Source organism: Argopecten irradians, chromosome 9 (genome assembly GCF_041381155.1).
Source record: "Argopecten irradians isolate NY chromosome 9, Ai_NY, whole genome shotgun sequence".
NCBI classification, from domain to species: Eukaryota; Metazoa; Mollusca; class Bivalvia; order Pectinida; family Pectinidae; genus Argopecten; species Argopecten irradians.
Window position 1 is genome coordinate 14,601,340 of NC_091142.1, and position 19,030 is coordinate 14,620,369.

A 19,030-nucleotide genomic window follows, 5' to 3' on the forward strand; every position below is an offset into this window, starting at 1 on the left:
AGTAAAGCTAGCCTTTCCGGTCAAGACGCACTTCCGGAAGAGCCCAGAATTGTAATCTCTAACCGATTTTTGTTATGCTTACTTAAAAAAATGAAACTTAAATCAAACCCTTCATATTGGATGTACCAATTTCAGAATATATTTGATTTTTAATCTTTTTATGCATGGCTCAAAACAGGGGCTCCCCACTTAATAAAAATATAGAGACCGGGTCCAGGCTGTTCTTCTCTGGTCTGCTCCCTATGTTTGACGTCATGACAAAAAAAAAAAATAATTCTGTATGCATATTACAGAGTTACTTGCTCTTGTGATTAGTTCCTGATTGTTACGTCATGATTTTCCAAGTGTGTAATATTATGCTTTCAGAGAAAATGACGCAAGCAATAACGTCACCTTCCCGCGTAACCTGTGATTGACTACATTACTCTCTCTATAATCGCCAAAAGAATCTCTGCGCAGATATATGATTGGTCAGTTGTTTTTGAGATATTGCCAATTTGTCCAGGGGCATCCTGAACTCATCGGGTATTATCTATTCCCCGAGGAGTTCCGGATGAGTCCAGGGGTGCCAATCGGATCACCTCGTCATTTTCTACGAAACTATGTTCGAAGAAGTGGGCGAGGTGTTCCGATTGCAGGGGTGCATATGACGTCTGTGATAGTAACCATTGGCGTATCCATGATGCCATATATGTGTAGACTTCCATTCTGATTAGAAAATAATATCTAATTACGTTAATTGATAAAATGTTCTGCACATCACGATATATGTCGGTAAATTGTAATTGGTTGTGCCGAATTCCTTTTTTAATTGTATCTAATCGAAAATAATTTAATGTTGAAATCTAAATCATACCAAAGCTAATATAAATATCTGAAATACTTACGCTGTTTTCAAATCAACGATACAGGCCAAGACAATACCTACATGAAAAACATTCGTTTACGCATCATTCAACACCTTTCTTCTAGCGCATTATCAACAATGAACATTCATTTGACACATTATAACCAAAACTTCAAAGAATGCGAGTCATTATCGCATATGTATATATACATTCATGCATTTGCCAACATCACTTTCGGTGTGTAAACCCTGATCTCAATACGGTGCTTGTATCGTAAACAAGCAGAAATATGTACATAAAAACAGTATCCCTACACTACATAAATGTATACATGTTAACCATATTTGGCAACCCCAGACGAAAACTATAAAACCAAAATATACTGCCGCGCAAATTTTTGTTTCACGAGTGTTTCTTAATACAATCAGCGCTGCAGGTGTTCCTTATCTGTGGGCGGTAAATATGACTTGACCTTAGATATATCACTGTCAGGAATAAAAAAAAAACACAAGAAACCAAATATGATCGAGTCGACAACAAAACTTAAAATTAAAGATACATGTACATGCAACGTTCCGCGATATGTGTACATGTTTCAGATCGCTGTAGTCTACTGCTAGTCCGCTAAACCTGCCTATATTATTAGGCACGTCTACTGCAACCCTTAAGTGTACGTAGTAGCTTCATTTTGCAAGAATGTGTCGTAGAATGCTAGAAGATTGTGATCAAAATTTTGGTAGAGCATTTTTCGTTATAATTTAGTATCCATAACGTAACTAGAATTTTGCATTTATCTAAGGACTGATTTTACTTTTTGTTGTTAACTGGTGTGTAAACTGAATTTTGTGTACGGATATCTTAAATGGCACGCGTTATGTTCTCGAAACTTTTCCAGCATATCACCTTTTCGGTGTTTGTATCGTCTTTAAGTCTGTTAAGTGTATTATATGTTAAGGGGGGGGGGGGGGGGGGGGGGTTCGTTCAGCTGATTCCAGTCAACACACGTTTTCACAAAGAATGAATTCTTGTATTATTCTTGGTTTGTGGAACTGTTACGCAGTTGTTTTTCATATGACTGGCTATAATTCTTAGCTTTGATTTGCCGCTTATTTCTATATTTAGTTAAAAAGTCGTTTAGTCGTTAGGCGGCAGTTACGGGGTTACAAGTTCGAGCCTGCCTGGCGCACTACTTTCGTCCTGTTACATTTGGTTCCGATACCACTCCAAGTGAGACTGACTTTAGATAGTTCCTTGGTTTCTGTTCGAAGCCTGTTTTCTGTTTCAACATTGCGTTTATATTAACCATAGTTTGTGGAAAAACCGAATTTATATTTTTCTTTGCAACTTGGTTAGACGATCTCATAAATGATTCTAAGAAATAGAATTAAAAGCCATATTACACCCATCCATCAATTATTTCTACTTAATCGGTTAGGTTTGACACTGTTATTTACTTTCAATTTGAATGCTGAAGTCGAGAAAAAAAGAATGATGAGCGACCCGCCGTGTATTCGAAATCACACGAGGTAATTAGCCGTACAAATGACATATGTACTCTCTAACTGTGACGTCACTGTATACAATTGTTTTGGCGTTGTCATTAGAATACTAATATGACGTCATAAACGACTATTCCTTGGAAACGGGAGTTGTATGGATGTCGGCTGGGTGTTACATAAAGCGGAAGAACTTTGGAATCGCTTTTTTGGCAGGAAAATGGAAAATTCAATGTGGGAAACATTGCCAGATGTTGTGATGATCGAAATATTCAAACTTCTGAGAGATCCGGACAAGGCTAACCTCGCGCTCACGTGCACGACATGGGCGCGTCTCTTCCACACGCCAAGCCTATGGCGAATCAGACATTTTGATATGGGAGGTTACAAGTGCCACACAAACGGAATGCGCGCGAACATGTTCGCGGAACAACTCGCCCCATACGTTGAAAATCTTTCAATAACGTGCAGCCATCCTTCTTATCATATTACCAAGGTTTTTCAGAAGAGCATGGAAGATCTGCTAGTCAAATTCAGGTCAAGTCAGCTAAAGGAGTTCGAGATGGAGCGTTTAGAACTAGATAGGTTTTGGAAACACGATTCAGCACGTGATAGATTCACAAACAATTTTGTCCGATTTTTTAAAACGCAAAAACGTTTGAAGGTTTTTGATATGACCGCGGCGCAATGCCCGCTAAATGGTGGACTGAAGATTATGGATGCGGTGGGTCAAAAGTCGGGTAAAACTATGGAAGAAATTTACATCGAGGACTTTTTCCCGCCGCGGTATACAATATACAGTATTGAAAGGTTCAAAACAAGCATGTCGTCATTTACCAATCTCAACTACATAGCACTGAATTACAACTGCATTTCTGAAGATATAATTGAAATATTTACGAAGACGTTGGCGGGAAAATTGAAGTTTTTCAACATTAAGGTGTATAGGACCAACCCCCACTCGCATAGAATATCGTCATTCGCTTGGCGACAGTTAGCATCCGTTTGCCCAAAATTACAGGTCATGTTTTGGTTCGATGGCGTTGCCAAATCCGAAGAAATTATCCCGATCTTGGCACCAGAAATCCCCGTGCAGGATGTACATATCTGGACCGGATATGAAGATGACGTTGAGTGGAACCTCAGCGACACTATTGTTCATCTCGCCGATAGTTTCACTTCAACATTAGGTATTGATATAAACAAGTATTTGTATTTTTTTTCTAGGGGTGTGTGCGGGGGGTGTGGTGGGTGGGTGGGGTGTATTGTTATTAATTTCCACGACCTTTGATAATATTTACGTTAAACAACTCGAATATACGCCATTTTATAGTGATATTATTTTATATTTGAGCAAGGACGTACACTCACTTATAAATCCTTGATTTGAGATATATAGATTGGGCGCTCGGCAGATCATTTCGAGCATTCTGCATTCAACTTCGAGCGCTCGACTTATCATCCCGAACAATCGACTTATCATTATCTCAAGCGTGCTACATACATGTAACATTCGAGCGTTGACTTAGTATCTGGAGCGCTAGACATGAAATCTCGAATACTTGACTTAAAAGATGTTACACCAACAAGCACTGGAGTTGATCCATGAACAGTTTATGCAGATTTCGGTAAGTTATAAGTTAAGATATGTTTCTTTAATCTCTATTTTATCTACTCAATTGTCTTTGCAGAGGCGGCGTCGTTTGAGCTAGACAATAACCAGGAGTTTGTTGATGAAGCCGTTTTGTATTTTGTGAATAAATGTAAGAAGTTATTCGACCTCAGTATCAACGCCTCGGTACTACTAAGTACTATTGAGACAGTCCTGGAGCTAGTTGATGAAGGCAAGACTAGTAAGTATTAATTGGTAAACAACAATAAATGTATACAACCAATCGGGAGCCTATCCACCTGACTCATCTGTTGTCGTGCACAGAGTCTTCAGTTCTACCATATAGTTCGGAAGAAGATATAACTAGTCCGCTAAAACTGCCTATATTATTGACTGACTCATCTGTTGTCGCGCACAGAGTCTTCAGTTCTACCATATAGTTCGGAAGTGGATATAACTAGTTCGCTAAACCTGCCTATATTGACTGACTCATCTGTTGTCGCGCACAGAGTCTTCAGTTCTACCATAAAGTTCGTAAGTGGATATAACTAGTCCGCTAAACCTACCTATATTGACTGACTCATCTGTTGTTGCACACAGAGTCTTCGGTTCTACTATATAATTCGGAAGTGGATATAACTAGTCCGCTAAACCTGCCTATATTGACTGACTCATCTGTTGTTGCGCACAGAGTCTTCAGTTCTACTATATGGTTCGGAAGTGGATATAACTAGTCCGCTAAACCTGCCTATATTGACTGACTCATCTGTTGTCGCGCACAGAGTCTTCAGTTCTACCATATAGTTCGGAAGTAGATGTAACTAGTCCGCTAAAACTGCCTATATTATTGACTGACTCATCTGTTTTCGCGCACAGAGTCTTCAGTTCTACCATATAGTTCGGAAGTGGATATAACTAGTCCGCTAAACCTGCCTATATTGACTGACTCATCTGTTGTCGCGCACAGAGTCTTCAGTTCTACCATATAGTCCGGAAGTGGATATAACTAGTCCGCTAAACCTGCCTACATTGTATATTGACTGGCTCATCTGTTGTTGCGCACAGAGTCTTCGGTTCTACTATATAATTCGGAAGTGGATATAACTAGTCCGCTAAACCTGCCTATATTGACTGACTCATCTGTTGTTGCGCACAGAGTCTTCAGTTCTACTATATGGTTCGGAAGTGGATATAACTAGTCCACTAAACCTGCCTATATTGACTGACTCATCTGTTGTCGCGCACAGAGTCTTCAGTTCTACCATATAGTTCGGAAGTGGATATAACTAGTCCGCTAAACCTGCCTATATTATTAGTTGTTTTTTTTTTTGCCAAATATATATTAGGCATTTTGTTTTTAAATGCCTAAAGATATAGGCAGGTGTAGCGGACTAGGATATAACGACAGCGATAGTAACACCTGGAGCATAGAGGAGGATAGGATAGGCCCAAATATAACTAAACGAACTAAACTGTCTTGTGATCAATATTGCTGTCATGCGCAGCTGGAGGCATGAACAAACACGTAGGTTTTCAAGAATAAAACACTATATCATCTCTGTTGTTCGATTCCTATAAGACTCAGGTTGAGAATATGCCGTAATACAATAAAGCAAACAGACAAACATATTATTGTCATCAAGTAACAAATGCGCGTGTAGTAAATCATCCAATTGGTTGTCCCTTATGGGAACACATTCGTACGAGCCATGATAGATGCTTTTGACGTAATTTCCTTGCCGGATTGACTGTAAGTACAAAAAGATATACGCTACATATCGCATTCAGAGCAGAGGCTTTCGACGAAGAAGTGTAGGATCGCGCAATCAAAATCAAAATAGTTTTATACAAAAAAAAAATCATTTAATGTATTATACGTATTATTCTCCGCCTCTCTAAGTTAAATTGTAAATTTTATATTTTTGTCGTGCACACGTTTAAAGTAGCTTAGAAGCACAACAGGAACCTGGCACGAATTTCTTTACCAACAATATAGATATATGAAATGGTACTATGTATAAAAGTACTGTTGGTTAGAAATTTGTGCCAGGTCGTCCTGTGCTCGGCGGTACACGTTCCGATGTCGGTCACGTGATGCAACTCGGGTTTCCGATATCTGAATGATTTATTGGTACTTTTATTGTTCTGAAGCATTATATATCCATATTTACACATATATGTTTTAAAACAGTTTGTTAGTGTGAAAATTACATGAAATTAATTTTTCAAGAAAAAAATCATGAAAATAGACGCGAACGTGAACAGGTGAAAATCTAATACAACATCTGCTTTCAAACGTATAGATATATACTCAAGTAATTAAAGCAGTATAACAATTATACAGGTAAATGTACGCGACCATTCTCGATACCCCAGGGGTTCCGATCACTTACGATATATACACCCCTGTTCATAGTAAAAGTGAAGGTAGCTCAGGGGGAAATATCTGAACCAATCACAGGCCTTCATAGATTTCCTTTGATGACTACAGAGAGAGCGACGCCAAATTTCAAAGCCACACAGTCATTTGATGTACATCAAAGGACCAAATTACCTGTTCTGTTGCCTCCAGTTTTACTATGAGATAGTCCAGGGGTGTAGAGATTGTAAGTGATCAAAACCCCTGGAGTATCGAGGATGGTACTCGACGTGCTTTAAAGATACAGTTTAAATCCTTCCTCCTGTTACGAAAATACAAAAGAGTGTAGTCATTTCTAAACCATTGTTAAAACAATTGTCTTTCTGAAATTTTATTTGTTTTTCACATTGGTATTGCCATTCTTGATATTACAAGTGTTCCAATCGCACACAATCTCTACAGAGATCGTAAGTGATAGGAACCCCTGGAATATCAAGGATGGTGTGTAGCCAGATTTGCAGCAATGTGGATTCAAATCTTATTCTCTGCCGAACCCTTTTGTATTGAAAATGTAATTTGTATAAAGTTAGGATCTTTCGAGTGGGAAAAATATTTACATCTTTATATTCTAGATACGTGTACCACGGTTATCATATATAAGGCTTAAAGATGTATCAACGTGATAAAAATCAAAGATTTTCGAAAGTTTCTATATCAATTGTTGCAAAAATAGTTGCCTGTATCCTGTATTTCAATTTTTTCCGTGGTAATATAATATACCATGTGTACCGAAACAAAGGCACTAAAGTTTTATTTTTGATATATAGTTTCTTATGCAAATGTCAAAAACATTATTTAATATGCTAGTTAACTATAAGAAAAGCGTTGGCCATAATACGCCACCCTGAAGAACTCAACGTTTATGAAATGAAGCTCACGAAGGAATTAACTCGGCGTTTCCATTTACTCGGTGTTTCTATATATGGAAACACGGAGTCCATATGCTTTATATTGAACTCTATGTGACAATTTATTTCCCAGTGTAAATATAGGAAAACCAGAGCATATCTAATTTGTATCAATTATTACCGGTGTTACGAAATATTGAGGACCTTTGCATATATAATATATACAAATATATCTAGCATACAGTTTTATATCCGTAGGTCTACGCTCGCTACACATTACGGCGTGCGGTTTGAGTGAGATGGAGTGGGCAGAACTAGGAACCATCAAGGAAAGATTTTCTGAAATGGCAACCACTCGGAACATAGATCTAAATATCACCACGGATCTCGTGTTAGACCCCTTCTGACGTCATGCTATTATGCAACCAAAAAGGCATGATATACCCTGAATGTTGTACAAGAGAAGATAATTCAGAATGCATATGTATGTATCATATTTTTTTCACAGAATGCATAGTCACACAGTGATATGTATGTATCATATTTTTTTTCACATTTCTGAAATATTTAATCAATATGAAATTTGAAAACAAGCAATATCATTGCAATAGATACGTCCTTCAAAATAAAAATATTGCACAAAAGTTATCTTTTTTTGAGGTTTGTTGTATTTGGCGATATCTTCTTTGTTTCATTTTTGTATTTGATTCGTTTAACAGCGACTAAACAGTTCATTAATCCATTACAGTGGCGTAGAAAGATGAAACGTCATGGGGGGGGGGCAAAGATCCTCAATATTTTGTAACCCCCCCCCCCCCCCCCGCCGCACCTACAGGAGGAGATTAATTCAATTCCCAACCATGTATGCTTTATATACATTTTTCATATATCACTAAATTTAATCCTTGTACACATTTATAGACAATGGAGTCGCTAAAAGGAAATTAACGAATACGCAAATTGGCCAAATTAGCGTGTGAGCGTCGAAGGTGCGAGATTTTGGTGTTTTATTAGGGGTCTGAGGGTGACCCCCGGGATGAGTTTTATGTATTTTGATAATTTTGCGATCGCCCGAAAGCGCGAGATTTTGGTGTTTGGGGGGTCCGGGGGTCTCCCCTGGGAAAAAATTACGATTTAGAATGGCTTAGATGAGTTTTACGATGCATTTTGATGAATTTGCGAGCGCCCAAAGGCGCGAGAATTTGGTGTTAGGGGGGTCCGGGGGTCTCCCCTGGGAAAAAAATTACGATTTAGAATGGCTGAGATGAGTTTTACGATAAATTTTAATGATTATAAAGCGTTCTTAACATGGTAATTTTTCGATTTAAAGCTGCCTGCATTTAGAAATGATAATTGTGTCGTCATAACATTATGCAACCCTACTCGATCTGAATATACCGGCTTCACACCATCGGCACATTGTTGTGTAACATAAAAAAATGAATTAATTGTCTCGCTAAAACATATAAACAAATTGATCTTTTAAGAGACATTTTTTTTAAATAGTACATAGAAGCCCGTTGTCAGTATAATGTGACCGGGTGGGGTGTGTTGATTGGTGTCCACGGCGGCATGCTTCAGTGATATAGCACTATAAAAAGGGCAAAAGTTCCACTATACAAGAAGACACTACATGAATATACCGCAGTCTCCCAAAACACGCACCTCACACAACATACACGCAACACACAGCATACATGGGAGGCCGTCCTTACATGACCCTGGCTGTTAATAGGACGTTAATAAATCAAACAAACAAACAAACAAACAAACAAACCCTTGATGGACATTTTTAGTCTAGTTTGTGTGTATTGAATTTTTACTATTTAAGGTTTGACATTATGTGCTTGAACGTTTTAGGAAATGCGCCACGCAGCGGAAAATTTTCTAGAATGAAGTACGAAAAATATGCAGGAGGACCCTATTTTCTTTCAAATAAGCATTTTTAGAAAATTTCAGTCGCCGAAAATGGGGGGAAGGGGGGGCAAAAAGACATGTTTGCCCCCCCCCCGTCCTGGGGAACGGGGGGGGGGGGGGGGCAGTTGCCCCCCCTGCCCCCCCCCCCCCCCCCCCCCCCGCTTCCTACGCCCCTGCATTACAACCCTTGATGGATTCTCAAAGTTATCGTGTTCTTTTGGCAAATCATCCCAGTTACGATATCAATCGGGAGCTAAAGGAGTTATGCCGCATTTGGCATTAAGGATGCACACCTCTGAGGTTTCAGTCTCGTTGCAGTCTCGTTTCAACCTTGATGATCTGTATCAAGTTGCCATTTATGTAAAAAAAAGAAGTAAAGTTGTAGATATTTTATTCTGATATTCTAAGAAATCATCCATTTGGTTTTTTTTACTATCACTGTGACAACATTTAATGTGAATAACAATTATTTAAATAGGGCGAAAATGTAAGCACTAAGCCCGGCTTTCTCATTTTCTTCCTAATTTTAAACACGTTGGCAAGGTTTGGTTTGTTTAGTTTTACGTCCTATTAACAGCCAGGGTCATGTAAGGACGTGCCAGGTTTGTTGGTGGAGGAAAGCAGGAGTACCCGGAGAAAAACCACCGGCCAGCGGTCAGTACCTGGCAACTGCCCCACATGGGATTCGAACCCGCATCCCAGAGGTGGAGGGCTTGTGGTAATATGTCGGGACATCTTAACCACTCGGCCACCGCGGCCCCTAGAGTTGGCAAGGAAAGTACATGGAAAATAAAAAGTTTGTGCGTGTGAACGCAATACTTTTGCGTTTGTTTTTGGGTGCAAACGCATTAATGTTTTTTTTTTTAAATTATTTTTAAAGTCCTTTTCCAGCCATCGTTTTTATATAAGCTTTTCCCTATTGATAGGAAAACTGTTTCCAAAAGTATAATATCAGATTTTTTTTTTCTACAAAGGGTTCGATCAAGAGAAAACGGCTAAATATGGTTTCTTAGAAGAATATGTTGCCATATCGAGGAGAAATAATTTTAAAAGAGTCTCATTAAACATAAAAAGTAACTGTTAATTTCGTAAGAAGACATCTAGTTGTGCAATAAATTATACAAACATTCATACATATCAATCAACCAATTGTGAAGATATGGTGTATGGGGTCGAAACGGCAAAATTCCCAACAAATCCAATGTTTTGTCAAACAGATATCTTTGAGTAGCAACAGCTAAAAAATAAGCCCACATTTTTTTCTTCTGTTTTAAGAAAACAAACATTTTTGTGAGAAAAAAAGTTTAAAACAGAAAATTTTACTTCTCAGAGATGTATATCCTTATATTTACATTCACTTGCAACTTCTACTATATAAACTTACCACACTGACACTCAAGACTATTATGACGTCAATGATGTTGACATGGTTACGTCAACTGATCAACGTCAAAATAGCTGTTCAATCTTACGGATTAAATCGTCGTTGATAAACAGTTTCCCTGGTCTAACAATGGTAATGCAAAGAATTCAAAATGAGTCAATAATGTAAATATTAAATGATCTATATAAATGCCAGAGCTTCGCAAACAATCATCTCATAAATTAATGCGTTGGCGCGCATTATGAAGATTGTCTGCAAAGCTCTGACATCCATATAGACCTTAGATGCCATTAATGCTTAAATATTATTAGCATGATCAAACGATATCATTCATATATAGTCCGCTAAACCAACACATGTACAGCATATATCAATAATATATATAGGATAAGGGAGGCAATTCAATTTTCCTTTTTGAAAGGTTAATTTTCTATTATACAAAATGTTTACGTTTTGTCTAACGCAATGTATATATGGATGACAGGCGGCATATTATAATTTGACTTGGGCTAATGAACTTAAACACTGTAGCTCTCGTGCTTTCACAGGAACAAAATTTAAAATTGAGCCTCACACATAGCCTCGACAGGAAAAATATATACGATCTCTTGCAAAGTCTCTATTATAAGATTTTCAATGACAATTCCATTTTTTGCATAATAAAAGACAACCAGCTAACTTTAATTTTGCCACCTGAAGCTTGATACAATAATGATGAAAACGTTATGACGGAATCTTTCCAAATCCCCATGGTCTGTTCCGGAGTTTTCGGTAACATGTTCTGAAACTCCCAAATAAAATTATTTTGGTATAATTACATATATATGTAGCCACGTCTTCAAAATTATCATGTTCATACAAAAGCTTAAAATCTTAAAGCATGCAATTGCCTTTTGAACTTCTTGAAATTCTCTAAATGTTATGATTTCCACGTTGGTTAACTGTTATCCATCTGATATGTTAGAATAGTTCTCCATGCCTATCTAGGAAACATGGACCATAGTAGCAATCATTGGACCATAGTAGCAATCATTTTTTCTGGCTTATACACAATTCATAAACACACATGTTTCTGTAACTTTTTTTATTTCTTTTTAGACTTGAAATGTATGACTACTTTATACAATGTATAATACTTTTTTTACAACATGTACAATTTGTACAAATATCAATCAGAACTTGTCTTCTCACTCATGCATAATTATAATACTAAACTATTCCACACCCATCCTCAGAGACCCACAAACAGTTGAATGAGAGTTGATTACTCTGGACTGGTATTCCCTACGCTGACGATGTTCCATACCACGCTACTGACTTTGTTTGAACACAAATCACATATAATATCTGTATCAGATAATCTTATTTATATGAAATATGAAATCTGTTAACCAACTTATTTTCAGTGGCGACTTAATTTTTATTTTTGGTATATGTATATATGAAGCATCAATTTGGGCATTCATTTGTACAATTTCTTCTGGCTGCATAATTCCGGAAATTAAAGTTTGACCTGTATGTTTAACACTCGTGTCTTATGATATCGTAAAAAACACACCACTTTTGCGAGGAATTACATAATAACAAGTCTGTTATTTCATTCACCCCTGAAATTTCAAAATGGACTGGTCTAGTCTTTGATTTAGAAGAGCCTAAATGTATCTTCAGGGATAATATTCAAAATACCTAGAAAAATACTCATTAGATGCTATGTACAAATCAGTAACTTGCAAAACAACATGTGGTAATATACAATCCACAAAGTTTTAAATAATGCAAAAATAAAACAAAGTCAGCTATTTATAACATCAATATGTAGAAAAATTATGTGAATTTTTTCTTGATACATGTACATGTAATTACAAACTTTAATTTGTCTTGCACAGCTATATATCTTGTATGCTCACATCATGATCTATTTTGATTTTTTTTTCAGCAGAGAAATGTAATTGTAACTTTTACATTTCTGACATTGAATCATTTAATATATATGTATTTTTTTACCATAATACACATGCATATGTACTATGAATACAGACCCTAGCTACCAATCTTAACAACAAATCAAAAGTACTTAACAATATAAAGTAATCTCCAAAACGCTTCACAAGTCAAATCTTCAAAAAATGAAGACTTTGAAGGTCAGATGTCCAAATCCAAGAAGGCTTCTGAAATAATTTACACCTTAAAGAGACAATTCACTCAGGGTGATTCTTTTACATAGCCAAGTAGCAAAATATAGCGTAGATGTATTGTTCTAAATATCTTATGAAACATATAACGTATAACATTGACAAATTCCACAACATTGTTAAGAATTTTAATTAATATCGTTGAAATATCAAATCGTTGATCAATACGATCAAGCAGGTACAATATGGACGCTGTACTCATACCCGAGCTAAAGTCACGCAAGGTTCGGCATACAAGAAGTTCGACCACAGTTTGTAATGGCGGAAGCGAGCGAGTTTGAACATTTCACACGCATGACACCACCATGGGCTTTTCAGGCATATCACAGTACAACCGACTGATCTAATTTCCATTAGAACTGGGTTTTTTCCCGATATATGTACAAGTTTTCATGTTCTCTTAGACTGAAGTGTCCCTATAAGACTAAAGGGTATTCTGAGTTTTTTGTTTGTTTTTTATTCTCTGAATTCAAGAAATCTGGTTTAATTGGTTTGCCGTTGTCTTAACAATCACCGTCATTTAAGGATGTGCTAAGTTTAGGAGCTGAAGGAAATTTGGAGTACCCAGATAAAAACATTCCACCAGTGGTCAGTACCTTACAACTGCCCCACGTGGGATTCAAATTCACCACCAAGAGGTGAAAGGGTTGTTGTAATATGTCGGGGCATCTTAATCACTGCAGCCCAACAAATTAAGGATAAAAGCACCCAGCATTCTAATCGCATTAATAATTAGCATTTAATTGCACTAATAAGCACCTCTTTATAAGAGAGACATGCTCATATTTTAACATATGGCATACATTAAAAGAATTTTTGTGAAGATAGCTAACTGCAGTATATAATTCTCACATAGCATTACAGCTTGTTGCTAAAACCATTTTCCAGTATTTCTCTGTTGCAATAATGAGAGAAACAAATTGCACTAGTCTGCAACACTATCAGAGTCATAAAATCTGACAATTCCTTCAAATAATGAAAGGATACACATCTGTCTATACAATGTACCCTATATGAATAATAGCACGATTTCAAATTTAAATCATCATTTATGATACCAGAAAACACTTCCTGCTTTCTTACCCTATTGCAATATTGGGAGTGCTCTGATCTGATCAAAATGAGTTTATCTTTCTCGCACCCCACAGCTAATTTCACAATCCACAAAGGGCACAACATTTTCACATCTAGAATCCAGTTTGTTTTATGCTGACTATAAAATTGTTCACAATCTAAGTATCTGTAATTGCTCATGTCAGTTTCACTTCTTTCTTTGCTGATATGGTACACAGTTTCAATGCTCGTAGAATCTGTTGAGGGGAAAATAATAATAACAATTAAATGAATATTATTTTGCCATCCAACATTTGCTTGTTTTTTATCATGGTTATATCATATAGTATGCATCAAACATCAAGGCGGGAACTTTATTATCAAAATGGTGAGGGCTGGGTCAATCTAATAAAAATAAGATCTATGTTGCTCCCAATAAATGGGTGAAAACTGGAAAGTTTACAGAGAGCAACATTGACTAGATTGGTTGTAGAGAAAATGAACAATATAGTTGTTTTTGTTTGCTGGGTATTATTTTCTCTATATTCATGGTAAAGTTCATTTCCCTGAACTCAGATTAAGCTTTTTATTATATATAGCTTTTGATAAAAGAAATTGAAAAAATTGCAAACACTGTTTTCTCCATGAAAAGTACGTATAAAGAGGAAATCATGAAATTTCTCTCTGCGAAATTAAACAGCTTTACAGTGTTTGAACTGCCCAGTGAATTTTATGACCTCTCAGCATGGTAATTTGAGAAAATTCTAGGATGCAGTGTAATAAAACATTGTGTTTGGATAGTGGTTTGGAAGTGGGCGTAGGCGTACCTTTAGCTTGGCCTCTCCTGTTGTACCTGAGACCTTCAAACCCATTTTAAACATCTCTCCTGGATTGAGTGGTTTGCTGGCAATTTAAAACAGAGTTTAATTAGTTATTGTAAAATTTAGATACAGATTTTCTATCTATCTGTCATTAACGACTTTCAATTGAAGGTTTCCATGGGTACAGTCATAATCAATAGATCAATAGCTTTGTATCCCAAATGAAAAAAATATACATAGAAAATTATGAAACTTGAAACATGTTTCCACGCAAAGTACTTCTGTTATCTTTCTATCCGATCTATAAGAGTTACTTCCCTTTGTTGAACTCTGTTAGTAATGGGCTGATTTCGTTATAAATATAGTTTGACTTCTTGGACCTAGTTGTTTGTTTTTGAATTAATGACAGACCTGGTGATTTTATATTGTCTTTGTCTGAGCCTTCATAATTCCTCATAGGTCCATTTCAAATTCCGCAGGTCCATTACGATTTATACTTGAAATAATTTACGGTAAAACCACATAAACGAAAATAACATTGGTGGAGTGAAACAAATGGAAGTAACTCTTGAGAGATCAAATTGCATTTTTCTGAATGTAGTGATCCTATGGTACCAGTCTGGATTCTATAGTATCAAAACAACTTATAAACCCAGATGTGATATGCATTTTACTTTCCTTGCCATGTATAGTCTAAAGCCCATTCACAACAATGTAGACATAGAACATATTCAAGTCAACTGCTTTTACAGTAGAGTTGGTAACTCTCACAACAATAAATACTAAGTACTTAAAGATAACATCTAGGTACAATGAAAGACCCCTCCCCCCCCCCCAAAAAAAAAAAAAAAAAAAAAAAACAAAAAACAAAGCTTACCTGTTGCTTTCTTCTTTGAAATGTCTCCAGAGAACTCTATACACCTGAGAATAAGCATACAAAATTATATAAAAGAGAATACTTAAAATCAGATTCAAGAAGAATTTTTAGAATTTTCAAAAGTGAAACAAGTTAACTTTTACAATGTTTAAAGAAAACAATGTATTAATGTGGCAAGATATCTGCATATACTTACTGTATTGACATCAGCCAGCTTACACCGACCCCTTATAAGTTCTGACACCGATTCAAACTCCTCTTGTGTGATGTCTAGACACTCAGGGCAGTCAGCCCGCCGTGACGCAGGGGACAACTGAGCTGCAGGGACTAAAATTTAGAGAATACAGAACATGATGAATAAGCAAACCACTAAATATGGACTCTATTAAAAGGTACATTTAGGATTGGCATGCGCAGAGGCCAATTCCAGCATTAAAGTTATACAATGGTAAGAGCATGACTCTGAGTCGTCTTTGAACTGGCTCACCCCTGTGGACACGTTTGAACACTTTTGATTCTAGGACAAGAACAGTTTATTTTGAACTTTTAGGAGTGAATGAGCTACTGTAAATTTACACAAGAGGTTAATTTACGCTAAACACCCCAGACACCAAGGTCGTTTGATAGCGAAAATTTCTGCTGCACATAATATTTTGTACATGCATGAACTTTGTTGTTAAAAGTGTATCTATCTTAAAATTAACATTGTGAATGTTTTATGTATTCAAATCATGAAATTAAGCACTCACAACTATATCCATGTTTACAGTATCTGTCTATAACGGTATAAAAAGATGGTAACACAACATCATAATTCAATTCTTGTCCACGATTCGAAATATCATCACAGATATTCCATTGAGTTATAGCTATATAGCCCTTGCCTCCTTTTTACAGGCAACAAAAAAAGAAAATAACAAAAACATTTCAAAATCACTGAGAACCTAGCGTTGCTCACCAGGGATTTGCGGTTCTGGGGAGAGAGTTGGTTGCGTTTGTTCGTCTGGTGATTCGGCCGATGTGTGACTTGATCCCTCCTCCGCTGTGTCTCCCCCTTCAACTGGCTGACTACTAGGTAACTTGATACCTAGAATGGCTTCTAATCTGTCAAGCTCCTCCGGCCTCTCACCATCCTAATGCAACATCAGTGATAGTAAATGATAAATTCTATCATCAATATTCCAGGGAATAATTTCCTATTACTGTCAATATCTCCACCTCATCCTCGATACTCTAGGGTTATAGACATTGTCAATATAATCATAATGTCCTTGATAATTGAGGGGTTACTATCACTGTCTTCATGTCCATCCCTGAACTATGTCATAGCAAAACTGCAGGCTCTGTTGGCAACAATGGATGAGACAGGTACTTTAATTTGATCCTTCTAAGTACATCAAAAGAATCCAATAACAGTACGCAGTATGACTTTAAAGTTGGTCTATTCTATCTTTAAACAATACGGGTTTTAATAAAAGCTTGTTACAGAAAGGCCACAGCATGTACCAAAGTTTGTTACTTTTACGACCATGTTGATAACAAAGACAATTTGTTATATTTTACCTGTTTCCCTGTCTGTGTTTGTAGTGTTTGAAGTAACTGACAAGCAGCCATTAACTGTGTTTTAAAATACTCCACAGCTTCCTGGAAAGACAAAAAGGGGATATCAATGTTGATCATACATCTTTTTGTGCTAAAAAAAGCATTGTATTTTTTAAAATAACATTTGATTTGATTATTTCTATATGTTTAAAATGTAAACAAACGTTAATGTACTTCTAAATAATTAATTTCAAACATCATAGATTTATATTGATTGCTAAACATACCATTAATACTGAATAATTATTAATATTTTATTGCCAATCATATAATACAGACAAAATATAACTGGAAACAGTTTAATGAAATGAACATATCATACGTATACACTATTTGGATCCAAACAGGTATTTTCTGGAAAATACAGGATTTTGCATTAATTTAACTGGGCAAAGTATTTTTGTTTAATTAAAACCGTAAACATGGAGGCATGTCATACTTTTTGTGCTTCCTGTATGGATGTTGCCTCCTTTACCAAATCACCATATTCTTTCTTGATTTCTGAGATTTTTTCAATCAACTGTGCTGGATTTGCCTGAAACAAAATTAATAACATTTGAATATGTAACATTTGAGAAATAAAAGATTACTTTTGATACTGCTTATATTTTGAAAACAAAATTGCATTACAAATTTTACAATGAAAAAATGTTCAATGTTACCTTTTAAATTAATAATTATTTTTGTAGGGAATTTGAAAGCTGTTGAATAAGTCAGACATGCCATGTATTAAAAAAAATCAAAATCAATAATACAAATTATTAAAGTATATATTTCATGATCTGAATATTTGTAGCTATATATAATGCACAGTACATGTACTAGCTATACAAATATAGGTTCATGCAGTACCTGTTAAATAGGGAGTTGTTAAATTGTACATGTATGTACTCTCAATGATAATTAGACTTGAATTGGCAAAACTTTATATTATATTATAATTTGGTAGGTTTAAACATCTAGTATAATTAGTTTATACCTTGTTTTTCTGGCCTAATTCAAAGTCTATCTTCCGTGATAGGTAGTTCAAATCCGACTCTGCTTTCTGGAACTACAAAAGTAAAATAAGTAAATAAATAAATGAATATCTGATGATTTGGGTTTTTTTTTTAATTGATTACTAATTATTAATTAATTAATGTCCTATTAACAGTCAGGGTCATTTAAAGATGTGTCAGGTTTTTTGGTGGAGGGAAGCCGGAGTACCCAGAGAAAAACCCCTGACCAGCAATCAGTACCTGGCAATAGGATCCGAACTCACGACCCAGAGGTGTAGGGTTTGCATTAATATGTCGGGACATGTTAGCCACTCCGCCGCCTTGGCCCCCCAAAATATGGAACGCTTCATGAATTTGCGTGTCATCACAGGAGCTTGGCGTTCTGTCAATAATATGTAGTATAAATGAATAAAATATCCTTATATAATACATATATTATATAGAGGTATTTTTAAATTCACACTGTATATTATTGACAGAACGCCAAGCTCCTGTGGTGTCATGTGATGATGACAAATGTGTCATTGTGACTTTTGTGTCATTATAATTACACGTAGTATAATTCATTATGACTTACATAATTAGGGTTCATCAAACAAACATACAAACGATGGATTAGACTAGATTTTTTTAAAGTTATATATCAGATGCTTGCTTCCGTTCAGACTTGTACAGTACAGAAAAGAACTTTTGTTTTTGTTTTGATGAAATCGAAAGTACAATTTGTGTTTACACACGTGTAATTTAACTGGTTAAATAGCATATGCAGACATTAGTATGGTCAGCTAAATTTGAGAACACGTATTTATCATAAAAATGTAAGTTAAACCCAAAAACTTTCGACTGGCTCATGAAAAAAGTAAGTTATCACTACCATCGACTCCAACGAGTTCACTGTTTGCTCCATCTTGAATTTACCCCGACTTCCGCTTTCACTTACAACGATTTTGATTGGCTGTTATA

At 36.1% G+C, this 19,030-nt stretch overlaps 2 protein-coding genes across 3 annotated transcripts; one reads left to right on the top strand and one right to left on the bottom strand.

The window, feature by feature from the left end:
• The first annotated feature begins 2,462 nt into the window (after positions 1-2,462).
• LOC138330840 (F-box only protein 39-like) lies at positions 2,463-7,859 on the top strand. The gene is made up of 3 exons (XM_069278345.1): positions 2,463-3,534; positions 4,036-4,197; positions 7,482-7,859. The coding sequence occupies exons 1-3, from the start codon at positions 2,502-2,504 to the stop codon at positions 7,628-7,630; spliced, it is 1,344 nt and encodes a 447-aa protein (XP_069134446.1). The 5' UTR covers positions 2,463-2,501; the 3' UTR covers positions 7,631-7,859.
• Positions 7,860-11,899: 4,040 nt separating this feature from the next.
• LOC138331578 (SKA complex subunit 2-like) lies at positions 11,900-19,023 on the bottom strand. 2 transcript variants are annotated; one of them, XM_069279279.1, is made up of 9 exons: positions 18,942-19,023; positions 18,049-18,120; positions 17,509-17,604; positions 17,031-17,111; positions 16,426-16,600; positions 15,664-15,794; positions 15,468-15,511; positions 14,597-14,672; positions 11,900-14,026 (listed from the first exon to the last, which is right to left on the bottom strand). In XM_069279279.1, the coding sequence occupies exons 1-9, from the start codon at positions 18,972-18,974 to the stop codon at positions 13,967-13,969; spliced, it is 768 nt and encodes a 255-aa protein (XP_069135380.1). In that variant the 5' UTR covers positions 18,975-19,023; the 3' UTR covers positions 11,900-13,966. The 2 variants fall into 2 exon arrangements, with proteins under 2 accessions (XP_069135380.1, XP_069135379.1); XM_069279278.1 differs by lacking the exon at positions 18,942-19,023 and adding an exon at positions 18,308-18,453.
• Positions 19,024-19,030: the final 7 nt, after the last annotated feature.

Coding starts and splice junctions, on each gene's coding strand:
- LOC138330840 (XM_069278345.1), top strand. CDS start 2,502: ATGGATGTCGGCTGGGTGTTACATAAAGCGGAAGAACTTTGGAATCGC. Junction 3,535..4,035: donor TAGTTTCACTTCAACATTAG/GTATTGATATAA, acceptor TTGTCTTTGCAG/AGGCGGCGTCGTTTGAGCTA. Junction 4,198..7,481: donor AGTTGATGAAGGCAAGACTA/GTAAGTATTAAT, acceptor TTATATCCGTAG/GTCTACGCTCGCTACACATT.
- LOC138331578 (XM_069279278.1), bottom strand. CDS start 18,370: ATGTCCCGACATATTAATGCAAACCCTACACCTCTGGGTCGTGAGTTC. Junction 17,605..18,048: donor AATTAGGCCAGAAAAACAAG/GTATAAACTAAT, acceptor ATTTTGTTTCAG/GCAAATCCAGCACAGTTGAT. Junction 14,673..15,467: donor TTCAAAGAAGAAAGCAACAG/GTAAGCTTTGTT, acceptor TTAAATTGCCAG/CAAACCACTCAATCCAGGAG.